Consider the following 14,430-nt stretch of genomic DNA (forward strand, 5'->3'; position numbering starts at 1 on the left):
CCACCAGTTGACTAGGGTAAAGACCATTTCTGCCTTGGTCATCAGGTATCCCACTGCACCTAACTGAGTGACCACAAAAGCAGATACTACTGACCGAGTACCTGCACAGAGGACCTCACAGCAGGTCTTCTCAGAGACACCAACACACGGCTATACACTGAGACAGTTCACAGATATTTCCCAAGTGAGTATTACTATGGCAGCCTTCTCAGAGTGTGTGTGCAGGCCAGCTTAGAGAGTTAGTGTTCCTTGTTTCAACACATTGTGGAAATCTGTTCTTAAAAAAATTGTTTTAAGGAGAAAGGCTAAAAAATCTAATTCATAAGGACTTCTTAGAAGGAAGTTTCAAATTATGACTATAATACACCTCTAGAACTTGTAAAAAATGTTTTATTTTATTTTCATCTAAGTTGTGTAACAGTATATAAAATCGCCTAACTTCTCCAGGCCTCAGTTTCCTTGCTTTATCTGAGGGAGTTGGGGAGGATGGTCAGTAAAGATTTCTTCTGGCACAGAGAATCCATAATTCTCAGTATAAAATTTTTCATAGTATTTTTTTAAGCTTAAAAATACATATGGAAATTGGCCTGTCCTAAAGGTGTAGCCTCCCTAATACACTAATAAAGGTTATATTCAAAATTTGTATTATGGGTTGCATCATGTTATGGGGTAAATAGTATCCCCCAAAAGCTATGTTCAAGTCCCAAGCCCACGTACCTGTGAATGTGACTTTATTTGGACACAGGATAGGGTCTTGGCAGATGCAATCAAGTCAAAAAGAGATTACATTGGAGTAGGGATTCCTTCTTACACATGTTTTAGTAAGAGAAAACTGGGAACACATAGACACATGAATGCCATATGAATATGGAAGTAAAACTTGAGTGATGTGTCTACAAGATAAGTAATGCCAAGGACGGCTAGCAACCAGCAAAAGCTAGGAAGAGACAAAGCACATTCTCTCCTGCAGCCTTCTGAGAGACATGGCCCACCAGCACCTGGTTTCAGACTTCTGGGCTCAGAACTGTGAGAGAATGAGTTTCTGTTGTCTCAAGCACCCGAAGTGGGATACTTTGCCACAGGAGGCCTAGGAAACCAATATGTGTCATAAGATGACCATGAAGTAGAATGTGTAGTTCCCTAAGTCTGACACAATAATCCATCCATCGCTTTAGATCAGGGGTGGGGAAGTCCAGTCTGTGGGACTTGACCTCTCATAATGAGCTCAATAAAATGTTTTTTTATATCTGGTCCAGTCTTTTGAGAATGTAGTGATGGAAATAAAAGTTCAAGTGTCATCAGGTATTCATAAGAAACCAAATATTTAGCTAAGATTCTCAGAACTCAGCCATCAGGAGACACTTCCCTTCACCTTTATTAATTTCCTCAATAGATTGAAAACAAGGAGATGGGTTTCCTCTCCGCACACTCACCTCCCAGAATTTTAAAAAAAAATATCAACCAATTCTAATGATCCACTAATGAGAGAGAGAAGAACAAGAGTTGTTTTTAAGGTTCCTGCAGCAAGCTAAAATAAAAGTGCTGTGCACGTGAGATCTTTCTGATGATAGCACAGTGCTGCATCTTGATTTCAGTGACAATCTATATGGGGTGAGTAGACACACAACTATGCACACCCATTGCACCAATGTCAACTTCCTGGTTTTGATATTGCACTATAATTACGTACAAGGTCAACATGGGGAAACTGGGGGAAGGGGATACGGGGACTCACTGTACTAACTTTGCAATTTCCTGTGACTCTATTATTATTTTGAAATAAAAGTTTTAAAAAGGAAGCACATTTTGTGGCAAAAGAAGCATGTAGTATACTGTGTATATATGAAAATATAAATTAAAATTCTATGTAGAAAAATATAATCATTTATGGCAAAACAGTGAAAAGGGAGTAGGCTATTAGAAACAAGATGATCAATTACTACACAGACTCCACAGTAAGTTATTATCCATTGATAATCTGAGGTATCAGATTCACCTTCCCACTTACATATTTCCCTGGCCTTGTATTAATCCATTTATATTTCTAAAAGTAGAGAAGAGCCCTAAAGTAATGGTAGAAAGAGAAGCCATCAGTCATTAAAAATTAATAATTATGAAGTGATAATCTACCCAGGAATATAAATTATTCCCATTTGAATATCATTGGCTCTCTTCCAAAAGAGCCCCAGGGATACAGTGAAAGCATTAACAAAGTATCCTGTAGGTATGTCAGATGAAAAAAATAAATCATTGGCCATGCAGATATGCATGTTTTGAAGATTTAATGGTACTGGTTGATAGTAATACTTAGGTTGTGATTGTCAGCAGAATCCACCGATATTTCTACATTTTTCCCTTCCATAAATAAATGAGAAAGTTATAAAGTATTTCTTTCCATTTCTAAAAACAATGGATATAATATATAATTGTTTGGGACCACATAAACAGGGAAAGCGGAAAGATTCTTGGAAAACTCTCATACATCCATACACACATACAAAACTTCTTACTATGGTTAAATGAAAAGTTTCTAGTTTACAGAGCAGTAGCCTCCATGTAACACATTGTTTTCACCCTATAAACAGTAACAAGAAATTTCTAAATCTCTACACGACTCACTTTCACGTTACCTGATAGTTGTCACTGACGAACACACTCAGGGGTGACAGCACAAGCTGCAGCATGGTCTCCCTAAATCCTTTTTTCATTTCAAAACACAGTCTTTCCAAGAAAGCTGTGGGACACTCAGGACCATCGGCAGTTCCGTGCTAAAGTCAAACAAAACCCCATAATCAAAATATAGAAAAAGGCAAAGACCAGGGAAGTACAAGAAAATAAAAACTGTATTTATATGATTAAGAGATTTTGGATTTTATTTTATTTTTTTTTAAATATATTCTATTGATTTTTTTTACAGAGAGGAAGGGAGAGGGATAGAGAGTTAGAAACATCGATGAGAGAGAAACATCGATCGGCTGCCTCCTGCACACCCTCCACTGGGGATGTGCCAGCAACCAAGGTACATGCCCTTGACTGGAATCGAACCTGGGACCCCCGAGTCCGCAGGCCGACGCTCTATCCACTGAGCCAAACCAGTCAGGGCAGATTTTGAATTTTAAAAAGAGGAACAGTGCTTTACTGACAAACACAAGTTACTGGAACCCCAGTAAGGACATTAGGTCCACTAAGCACACAGGTGGCCTCTGCTGTGCAGCCCTAGGCACATGACATGCAGCCGGTAGGCAGCCCAAAGCTCAAGCCACCCACCACATCTGGCCTGGATCCAATGGCCATGGGTTCTTTGGGGAATATAATTCTGTTCCAAGTCAGCCCCAACAGGCCCACAAGTCATCCTTAGAGTGAACCAGGATTCAATGCTGGATCCGAAACTGCAGGGGCACAATTACACCTCCAGGGTCAAGCTTGAATCTTGATTTTGTAATAGGTCCACCATGAGGCCCCAAACTGGTCTGGAGTTGGAGATGAAGACTAACAAAATGTAAAATCCTAGAATATCCTTCAAGCTAACTATAAACATGTCAAAATGTTCTGAAGTTACACAGAACAACAAAGAAGAAACGCAAGTGAAAGGAGGAAGACTAAAATTATAAATGAGCAAGTAATCACATTCTGAAGAAAATAAGCTAGCTTTATAGAGATAAAAGGATAAATTTAGAAGTTTTTAATCTGAATTTTTCTATAGTTATATGTGTGTGCACACATACAGCTTCCTATGCTGGGTGAATTTCACATGATATTCCAGACTATTTTGATAAGTAAACACTTACAATAGGCAGACGCCCATGAACTTTGTACAAATTCACAAGCACGGTAATATCCCAAGGACGCAAGGACAGAGGATGAATTGACTTGGCTGAACTTTCGTTTTCCTTTCTATCACCTTCCATTCCGACTGCAGTCCATCCAGAGCTGGATGATGTTGACAGGGACAGAACCGGACTTGAAATAACCTCTTCAAAATCCATATACATGTCATCTTCCCCAAAATAGTTTTCCTATAAATATTAAGAACAAATGGCTATCAAAAGAGATATGTAACAATAACTTTTCACCTTACAGCCTAAAGTTTGTAAACTAAGCATCTCCCTAACCTATTTTATTTTATTAAAAGCATTTGGTCTGTTTCCTTAAAAATGGAAAAAAGGATACACATATTTAAGACATATGCTTACTTGGCTGCTTATCAAATAAATGTCCTATAGCAAAAAACAAACAAACAAACAAAAAGTTACAGAAGTTTATGTAGTAAAGCTTCATGATAATACCACCTCTAATTATAGCAAAAACTTGCAACCTACATCTTAGAAGAAATCTTTGGAGATTTATAAGGTTCAACAGTTGTCAACTGTACTTCTCAGAGTGCAGAGGAAATAATACTCAGAGACATCCTTTGGGAGAAGCAGATCACTTCACTGAAAATCAATTTGGCTACATCCAACTAGCTAAATACTATAATTCATATATTCCAGTTGGAATATTTATCAGGAATGTTTTAACAGTTTAATAAGAATGTCCAATTTTGGTCATTGCTGACAAAACATGTTATAAAACAGTTACCAAAACTTCCTTTCACATAGTTCATCCTGGTTTCTTATGCATTAATTAGTGTTCCCACTACTAATAATATTCTGTTTCTTTGCATCAAATTTTATTTTTAATTAAAATATTTTTCTTCCCATTTATTTTGTATTTTGTCTATTTTATCTGTCAGTATTAATCAAAAGTTGTTAAAATATTCCTGTTAACTATATTAGAAACAAGTCAATGTTTGGTAAATTCTGCATTCTGGTTATTGACATTTGTTTTCTGGCTAAGATTCCAGACATCAGGTCAATTACTATCTTTTCATATAGTGCCTGGACTATAAAAATCCCAAACTACTGACTCACAACACCAGTGCTTTTTCTTCTATTCCCTGCCTCTAAATAATACAGGTCCTACTTAGAATCTCTTGACATGAGATTTTAAGTACCTTCTAAACCATTCAATTAGCACTTCTCCTCCCAGTCTTGGCTAGCAAATCTTGACTGTCTTTCCCTGACCAGCCTTAACCATCCCAAACCTTCCCAGAACCTTGTGCGTTACAGGTTCTGCTAGCTACGCATTCGCTATCCCAGCCTCTGCAGCAATGAGACCACAAAAGGGAGTGTGTAAGGAAGCACTGATGAAACTAGACTCACACACGGAACGCCACTGCCCATGACTATTAGGGTTTGGATAATTAGTCTCTCTTTGATTGTCAGATGTAGTAAACAGCCAACATGAATTTGAAAAATCTTGGGAAAATGCAAAATTTCATGATAATAAGAATGTCAGTTTCACTGGATAACTGTTCAAGTCTCCGGTAAAACTCTCAGTGCTAAGTGAGGATCTGGAAGGCTTAATTACCTATGCAGAAGAGTAAATCAGTAAAAATTATTGATGACTTCTGGTGACTTTTTAAAAGTATGAGCTAAATATCAAAAGGATAAGAGAGACATCTAGAAAACTGATGAAGTCCTCACCTGTTGTTCTTAAAGTAGCCTCTCTTCATAAGCATGTTAAAGACACCAACCTCTAAGTGCTCTCATACTGTAGTCATTTAATTTCAGTGAAAGAATTATACCAAAATTAATTAACACTTGATTTAGTCCTTACTCAAAAAATAAGTGCATATTTCTTCAGAACCTAAATTTGTGATATTCTGAAATAAACTTACTTACATATATTTGCTTCAAATGTTAAGATGGAGCTCCAAACAAACCTTTGATTAATTACCATGAAATAAAGTTGTCCATTTTTAATGGTTTCACTTGAAGTAGACTTTTCCTAGTACCAATTACCCTCAAATAAGAGATTAACTTATACTTACTGCATTAAGTACAATGTGTTAAAGTTTGTCCACACGTCTGTCCTGCTTTATCCCTCCTAACTTTTCTCCTTGAGAGCAGATGCAATATCATTTCTATCTCTAGCAGCTAGCACAACTCCTAGAACATGCTAAATGCTCGAGATAATGATAAATTGAAGAGTACACTACTTTAATAATTTTATAATTGAGTCTAGTACTATCTATACTATCCTATAAATAAAAGGCTAATATGCAAATCGACCAAACAGCAGAACAACCAGTTGCTATGACGCACACTGATCACCAGGGGGCAGATGCTCAATGCAGGAGCTGCCCCCTGGTGGTCAGTGCGCTCCCACAGAGGGGGCGCTGAAGCCGGGCTCATGGCTGGCGAGTGCAGCAGCAGCAGCACTAAAGACCCCTCAAGGGATGTCTGACTGTTGGCTTAGGTCGCGCTCCCCAGGCACAGGCCAGGTTGAGGGGAAACCCCCCCCCTCCCAGTGCACGAATGTCATACACCGGGACACACACACACACACACACACACACACACACACACGCACGCTAGAGGCCCAGTTCACAAATTCGTGCACAGATGGGGTCCGGCTGGCCTGCCCCAATGGGGGTCCATCGGGGGTGGGGCCAGCTGGGGGAGGGGCTGAGAGAGAGCTCCAGGGCATGTCTTTCCTATCTCTCTCAGTCTCGATCAGCTGAATCCCAGCAGCAAGCTAACCTACCTGTCAGAGCATCTGCCCCCTGGTGGTCAGTGCATGTCATAGCGAACAGTTGAGTGGCCTTAGCATATCATTAGCATATTATGCTTTGATTGGTTGAACAGATGACCAGACACTTAGCATATTAGGCTTTTATTATATAATCTATTCTCAACATATATAATATATTCTCAACACTTGAAATCATCCAACTGGCTATTGCAAATGGTCTCAATTTCAATTAGATATTAACTGCTTTACATATATCTAAAAATATGCAAGTTCTTTTAAAAAAATCATACCTTTATACAAAAAAAAGCATTTAATAGTGGTCCATAGAGAGTTATCTGAGAGTCTGGGGAAAGTTCCATCTCCACATGCAGTTTATCAGGTGGTAGCTCGGAGGGGTCAACAGGTGGGCGGGAAGAAGTAGAGGGAGAAGAAATGATTCGGTCTGATGTCTTCTGGGATGGCCTCAACACAGACAGCATTGTTTCTTCCATTTCTGACACTGGGATAAATTCGGAAACAAAAAGTTTGGTGAAGGGAGGAAAGGGCCTCTTAGAAATTCTTCAAGGCAAATACGAAAGCAATTAACTCTGATATAATACATATAGCATAAATGAAAACAAACCTGAAAAACTAATAATTAAGAATGTAAAATAGAACAGACTTCATTGAAATATGTGCAGAAATACATGAATCAGACTGCACAGACTCAATGAAAAATTCCTGTTAACATCAAGTCCCTGCAACATAAATTTGGGTCATGATTAGGCTTTAATTATACTTGGGCATTAAAGTACACTGGTTTTCCTTTAAACAGCTATTCAAATACAGTGCGATGTTACCAAGCTCCATACATAAGAACAATTTTGAAAATTATTCTTTAAAACGTAACTCACTGGAATAATACAAAGGAATAATCACTTGACTCTAATTCCATTTTGGACCCCAATTATAAGGCGCATAAGCTTCAGGATAACTATGATAGTTATCAAATGCATTAAAGAAACTAACACTTCACAAAATCAAGTACTTTAAATATGTAGTTTGACATACACATTGTTATTATTTCAGCTCTGCTGCTTCTAGAGGGACAGACCTGATAAAATTAGATAATTGCTTTTTCTGAGCATATTTCCTCAACTCTACAATGATAATAAGAATGTCAAGCCCTGACCGGTTTGGCTCAGTGGATAGAGCGTCGGCCTGTGGACTGAAGGGTCCCAGGTTTGATTCCGGTCAAGGGCATGTACCTTGGTTGCGGGCACATCTCCAGTAGGGGGTGTGCAGGAGGCAGCTGATGGATGTTTCTAACTCTCTATCCCTCTCCCTTCCTCTCTGTAAAAAATCAATAAAATATATTTTTTAAAAAAAAGAATCTCAATATCTAGCTCATAGTTGTTGTAAGGATCAAATGAGATAATGCCAGCCAGGAAACAGCTTGGCCTACTAATTAATACATAGTAAATGCTCAATAAAAGTTAGCTATAATTACACCAAAATCCTTAAAAGGTTTTAATGTATACAATTATGTCAAAAGAACAAATGCATTTTTTTGTATCTTTGATGATTATCAGTCATAACACCAGATGTATCAAAGTACAAATTATATAAAAAACACTTACATGATTGTTTTAGCTGCTCATCTGCTTTCTGTGGGTAAACTGGATGCCATGTATAATCGATTGTAAGCATGACACTTGGAACAGTCCAACATTCAACCCAACCAGCCCTTTAAGAGTAAAGAATAAAGTTTCTAGTCAGGTACTTATTCCTTTCATTATATACATACAATAGGTACAGATAATCAAAGTTATTATTATTCTTGGAAAGACTCTGAAGAACAGTTTCTCCACATAGAAACACAAAATACTTAAGTCATTCCTGTTAGGTACTCACTTTTCTTGAGTAAGGTTCCTCCATTTGGGTTTAACTGTTTTCTGGCTGCTCTGACACTCAGCAGGAAGACCAGTGTCATGAGTCATTTTATTTGGGTGGCAATTCTTTACCAGCATAAATAATGAATATTTACTAGGGTGACAATCTGGTAGAAACAGATGAAGATCAACGTCTTCTCCCTAAAAAATAATTTATAGTAACCCACAGTAATAAAATAGGTACATAAACATGTTAAGATACTATTTACAGCCAAACCTCTTCATAATAATCTTGAGAATAATTTTTTTTAAAGAAACCATAAATTCCAAATGGCAGATGTAACACTGAACAGTCAGATGAATAACTAGAGTAAGATTTTACAGAGTAAAACTAAATTCTGATTACAATATTAAGAAAAAAGTCAGGATAATAAACATCATAGTTTCCACAAAACAGTAAAAAGGTTATCTTCAGCCCTAGCTGGTTTAGCTCAGTGGATCGAGTGTCGGCCCACAGACTGAAGGATCCTAGGTTTGATTCTGATCAAGGGCACAAACCTCAATTGCAGGCTCAATCCTATGCAGGAGGCAACCAATCTATGTGTCTCTCACATCGATGTTTCTCACCCTCTGTCTCTCCCCATCCCTTCCACTCTGTCTAAAAATCTATGGGGAAAAATATCCTCAGGTGAGGATTAACAAAAACAAAAAAAAGGTATCTTCAATGGGTATACATGGATATTTCACATATAATTCAGTAAAAAATAAAAAATTGTCTCACTAATATAAGCTCAAGTGAAATATGTTCTGTATTTTTATTAATTTTTAAAACATGATTGTCTCTTTTAATTCTAATAACTCTTGATTCTTCAATTGGCTTTTAGGAATTCTGAATTGGTATATCAAAGGATCTTCATTCAGCTTCACTTCTGTGCTTTTATTAGTAGGTTCCCTAATCTTTTTCATCCTGATGCCTAGTTTCTTAATAAGCAGCACAGTAGAGTGCTTAAAAGAATAGAACCCTAAGCTTTGTTACCTGGGTTCAAATTCCACCTCAGCCACTCACTAGCTACATAACTAGTTACTAAACTCAGCTCCTCAGTCTCCTACTCTATAAATGCAGATAATAATAACACCTGCCTCAAGAGGGTTGTTCTCAGAATAAAATGAGTGACTACAGATGAGCACTGGAAATAGTGTCTGGCACATACAAAATGATTAACAGGTATTAGCTGATTTTATTATTGTTGTTATTTTTTATCACATAACCTCCATCAATACTACAACTACTACTAACTGCTTGTGCCCTAAAACTAGGCATTCCACAAAATTCTGACTGCATATGAGCTGGCTTTTAGATAAAAATAAGAAAGGTATTTGTGGCTATTGCTTGAGTTTGTAGGTGATTACAATGAGGAATGACATATAGGGAAGTATAAAATCTAGTGCATAGACATAGTAAACATTAGAGCTAGAATGGGTGCTTAAAAGAACATAGATCAGCCTCAAAGGTTAAGAAATAATCAACTCGGAATTGTTTCCTTATTGCCCCAACTTCTTGGGGAAAGCTGGAAAACTCAGGGGAATGGCAGAACACTATAGTCAACTACAAAAGAGGGACAAGGGCCATTTTGTGTCACAAACATTAGTGAACAATGGAGGAAAGCTGAATTACTTCCAGGTGGCCAGGGAACAGAGGTAGAGGGATGAGGTGGGGGTGGGGGGCTGAGAAGGGGGGCGGGGGTAGAAATAAAGATAAGCTTTGGGAAATCCAACTTACTAACAAACTTTGTGGGATAAACAATGCATCCAACTATACGTACTCTTAGGGAGAACTTGGTATTACATGTAACTGGAACGAAGTCAGTAAACGGTAAAGAGAAATCAATATTTAGTGTTTCTCCACAGGCTGCCAGATATACTACAAAAAAAGAAAAAAAAATTCTTTTAACTTCAATAAATTTTTTAACCTAAACAAAATTAAATTTAGTCTATATGTTTAGTCCAATACAAACTCTGAAATATTTCTCTGAGAGTCTCACAAAATAATGGGAAAAATTCCTGTATCTATCACAACTATACAATCAATATCAATTTGTTGGTATTTGTCTTAATGAACAAAATACTCAACCTAATTTTTTTAAAGTTCTTACCATTTTCCTGTTGTTTAGTGGAACAGTCAATCCAGTTGTGTTGATTAGCAGCCCAAATCATTTCAAATTGATGAAACATGATTTTAAAATTCCATGTATATGGAACAAATGAAAAAATATCTGGAGCATTATCACTAGACCAGTCTTGAATTAAATCTAAAGTTATCAGGATGGGAGACAGAAATTAAAATTAAGTGAAATTCAGAAAACAAATTGTAAAAATTCTAACACCAGTCAAAAATCTATTTTTCATTTATAACTAAAAAGAACTCTTATCCTGAAATATTAAAAGGTGATTAAAGAAACTGTAGAAGATTAAAGGGGAAAACATCATCTGTTATTCACTACCCACACATCCAACACTGAGGATACATTTCCTTCTAGTTTTTTTTCTATGTAGATTTTATACTATCTTATATCCTCCTATGAGAAATGTATGCTTGACTATTTCGTTGTACCCTCTCCTATATATTTTTTAATATATTTTTATTGATTTCAGGGAGGAAAGGAGAGGGAGAGAGAGAGAAACATCAATGATGAGAGAGAATCACTGATTGGCTGCCTCCTGCACACCCCCTACTGGGATTGAGCCTGCAACCTGGGTATGTACCCTGACTGGGAATTGAACCTCTAATCTCCTGGTTCATAGGTTGACCCTCAATCACTGAGCCACCCCAACTGGGCTGTATATTTCTTTTTATCTCTTTCTCTCCCTCCCTGTTTCTGTCTCTTTTTGCGGGGGTGGGGGAAGGGCAGCTTGATAATTGGTAACTGGAAGATGCCACCTCATTTAATTTAATTTCTTAAGTGTAATAGGGTTGACCATTTTTCCTGTTGTTTTATTCATTAAACAAATACCAACAGAGTGTCTATTGTGTGTCAGACTCTGTTCTAGACTCTGGTGAACAAAACACAGACTTGGCCTTCTAAGAATTTACAGTCAGTTATTTTTGTTGATTTGTTGTACTGCTAATTTGTATGGTCTGGTTGTTCATTTCAAAATTGTGTTCCTACAATTAGTGTACCTATCCTTTGGTATCTTTATTTTAACCTCAATAGATAAAAGCTCCTTACGTTGATGTTTCTCTGTCTCTCTCTCTCCCCTACCACTCCTTCCACTCTCTCTAAAATCCAATGGAAAAAATATCCTCACTCCTTGGGTGAGGATTACAAAATAATAATAATAATAATAATAATAATAATAATAATAATAATAATAGGTAGCTCTAGCCAGTTTGGCTCAGTGGCTAGAGCACTGGCCTGTGTACTGAAGGGTCCCAGGTTCAATTCCAGTCAAGGGCATGTACTTCAGTTGCAGGCTCCCAGACCTGGTCGGGGGGCATGCAGGAGGCAACCAATCGATGTGTCTTTCTCACATTGGTGTTTCTGTCTCTCCCTCTCCCTTCTACTCTCTCTAAAAATCAATGGAAAAAATATCCTCAGGTGAGGATTAAAAAATATATTATAATAATATTAATAGGTAAAATTAATTTAATACTTAAAGTAATTTTTTTTATTTTAATGGAAATTTATACTAAAAATATTAGATTCAATAATGATATCAGAAATCAAATTTATCTCATATAATATCATAGGAACTCATTTAAAATTCAATGTACATAAGTTTGTGCAAGATATTAGAAATTCCTCTTAATAAAATAATACATTTAACATCAAAAGTTATAATAATTTAAATTAATAATAGTAACATGTAGAATTTGTCAACAACAAAAGGCATATGGCTATTAACTTGGTCTATGAATAGAGAAAGTTCCACTTATTAATTTTACCTGAACTGTATTTTTGTTTAATTTAACAAGCAAACACAGTAGTTCACCATACCTTATAGTATCTCTACTTACTTCTACATGCCACCTTACCTAACAAATGGGACGCATCCCTACCTTCTAACTATTCTGTAACACAATAGCTAGCAGCTGGGAGATGCCCCAAAGCCATCTCTGGAACTAACCAACTCCACAATACAAATTCATCATTCATCCAGCTGATTTTATCACTTTTCTCTCTCAGAAACGTTTCTGATTCTGCACTTTTACTCAAACTATTCATCTTATCTAAAATAAATACACTCTTTGCTATCCTCTCTTCTGAAGGAAAACTCTAACCATCTTGAATAACAGCATCATACTATAGAGAGAGCACAGGGTCTATATTTGAATAATTGTTCTTAAATGTCTCTTCTACTAACTGTTGATAGAGGAATAGAAGGAAGGAAGGAAAGAAGGAAGGAAGGGAGGGAGGGAGGGGGGGAGGGAGGGAGGGAGATTGTAACAATCAAGCAAGCAAATATTAGGTGCTCTGGGACAGCCACCAACCCTGACAAATCAGACCAACTCTGTTTAGCTAAACTTGTCACAGGAAGTCTCAATAAACGTAACTTGTTTTCATATAGAAATATTTATGTTACTCAGAGACCAAGACTTACATGTTTGCATACTCAGGAAATAAATATGAGTAGCTATTGTAATATGCTGCAACAAATGAAGGAATTTTCTGACTAATGACAACACCAACTAAATTGTCCATGCCAAGAAGAAAGTAGGGGCTCCCAATACAAACATAGCATATTTGACTATTTGAATATACTGTTTGTAGATTACAATAATCGAAACAAAACCATGAAGCCATGCTGATGCCTAATTCAGGAAGATAAATTGATTCACCTTCCCCATCATACTCCCCACTAGACCGAATCAAAGTACCAGCCCAGCCTAAGATGGGTTCTTTTTTTTAGCTCAATTTTGGGTTCATATTTTCCTTTTTTGTGTAGGAAGAGGGCACAACATATCTATATTTAAATTTTCCCTTTGATCTTCTTGGCCCAAAAAGTGTGAAAGTAAAAAAGTTTGAATTGTGTCATCAAATCCCCAGGCTGAATCTAAAAGTAAAACTCACATGACTAGAAAGCAGTTCCCTATAATGAATCTCACTGCATTTTTTTTTTCCATTAGCAAATTACCTGTGAAGAAGTTCTTCTGTGCAAAGATGAAGTGGTAGGTGGCTTTATATACCTCTAATTCACACTGCCACGTCTGGGGCATGTTCCATACTCGGGGGTAGCTGGCAATGATGTGGAACTGAAAATCAATGTCAAGGCAAAATGTTAGAGTTTAAAATGTGACCCTATGTGAAGAGCATCAGAAATAAACTCACACACACTGGTGAGTAATGAAAACTTATTTTCCTACTGAGCAGAACAGAAGATCCCTTTGAGATTTTAATAATGCTGTGGCTGAAGGTCAGCAGCCATGGTTATATCCAGTTCCTTGAAATACTAAGCCATGAGGTGGTAAAAAAAAAAAATTTTTTGAGGAACCATCAGGTTACAGTTTCAACACTGTACCTGAGTTAAACTCAGAATAACAGCAACACCCTTAACTCCTCTGCATGCCCAACCTGGTCAGTGAGAGGTTCGGGCGCAGAGAGTGTATGCAATGGATACTGTCACACACAAGTCTGGCCCCAGAGCCTCCTGGGTTCCCATTTGACAGCGTGGTGGTTACAGGTCTGTATTCCACCTGCCAAAGCTGAACAATTCTGCAAAGGCAAGAGCTGCTTGATTAGGACCAGCAATTTTGCACAGCAGTACGTATCAGTTAGAGCTCAGCAATCATTAAAATGCTGAATATGCCAGTTGAATATACATTTATGGTACTCAATATATTCTTGGTTAATTGCAAACGCTTCCTCTTAATTTACATATATATCATGTAAATAGCTTGTTTAGGCAAACAATTAGGGACCGACTAATATAATACTGTGTAAAAGAATCCGCTCTGATTATCAGCCATTGGCTTCTATTATTGTTG

The 14,430-nt window shown here is 37.2% G+C and overlaps 1 protein-coding gene across 16 annotated transcripts in view; it reads right to left on the reverse strand.

The window, feature by feature from the left end:
• Positions 1–14,430, reverse strand: part of BLTP1 (bridge-like lipid transfer protein family member 1) — a 170,991-nt gene that overhangs the window by 114,448 nt on the left and 42,113 nt on the right. For 15 of the 16 annotated variants that reach the window (XM_059698107.1, XM_059698112.1, XM_059698108.1 and 12 more), the window contains 8 exons: positions 13,581–13,698; positions 10,601–10,756; positions 10,271–10,368; positions 8,470–8,648; positions 8,196–8,302; positions 6,867–7,075; positions 3,789–4,016; positions 2,631–2,768 (listed from right to left, as the gene is read on the reverse strand). In XM_059698107.1, the coding sequence (XP_059554090.1) occupies positions 2,631–2,768; positions 3,789–4,016; positions 6,867–7,075; positions 8,196–8,302; positions 8,470–8,648; positions 10,271–10,368; positions 10,601–10,756; positions 13,581–13,698 (1,233 nt within the window). Of the gene's footprint in view, positions 1–2,630; positions 2,769–3,788; positions 4,017–6,866; positions 7,076–8,195; positions 8,303–8,469; positions 8,649–10,270; positions 10,369–10,600; positions 10,757–13,580; positions 13,699–14,430 lie in introns of those variants that run through there. The other variant, XM_059698118.1, reaches the window with a different exon arrangement.

The sequence above is a fragment of the Myotis daubentonii genome, chromosome 5 (assembly GCF_963259705.1).
Source record: "Myotis daubentonii chromosome 5, mMyoDau2.1, whole genome shotgun sequence".
In the NCBI taxonomy this organism is placed as follows: domain Eukaryota; kingdom Metazoa; phylum Chordata; class Mammalia; order Chiroptera; family Vespertilionidae; genus Myotis; species Myotis daubentonii.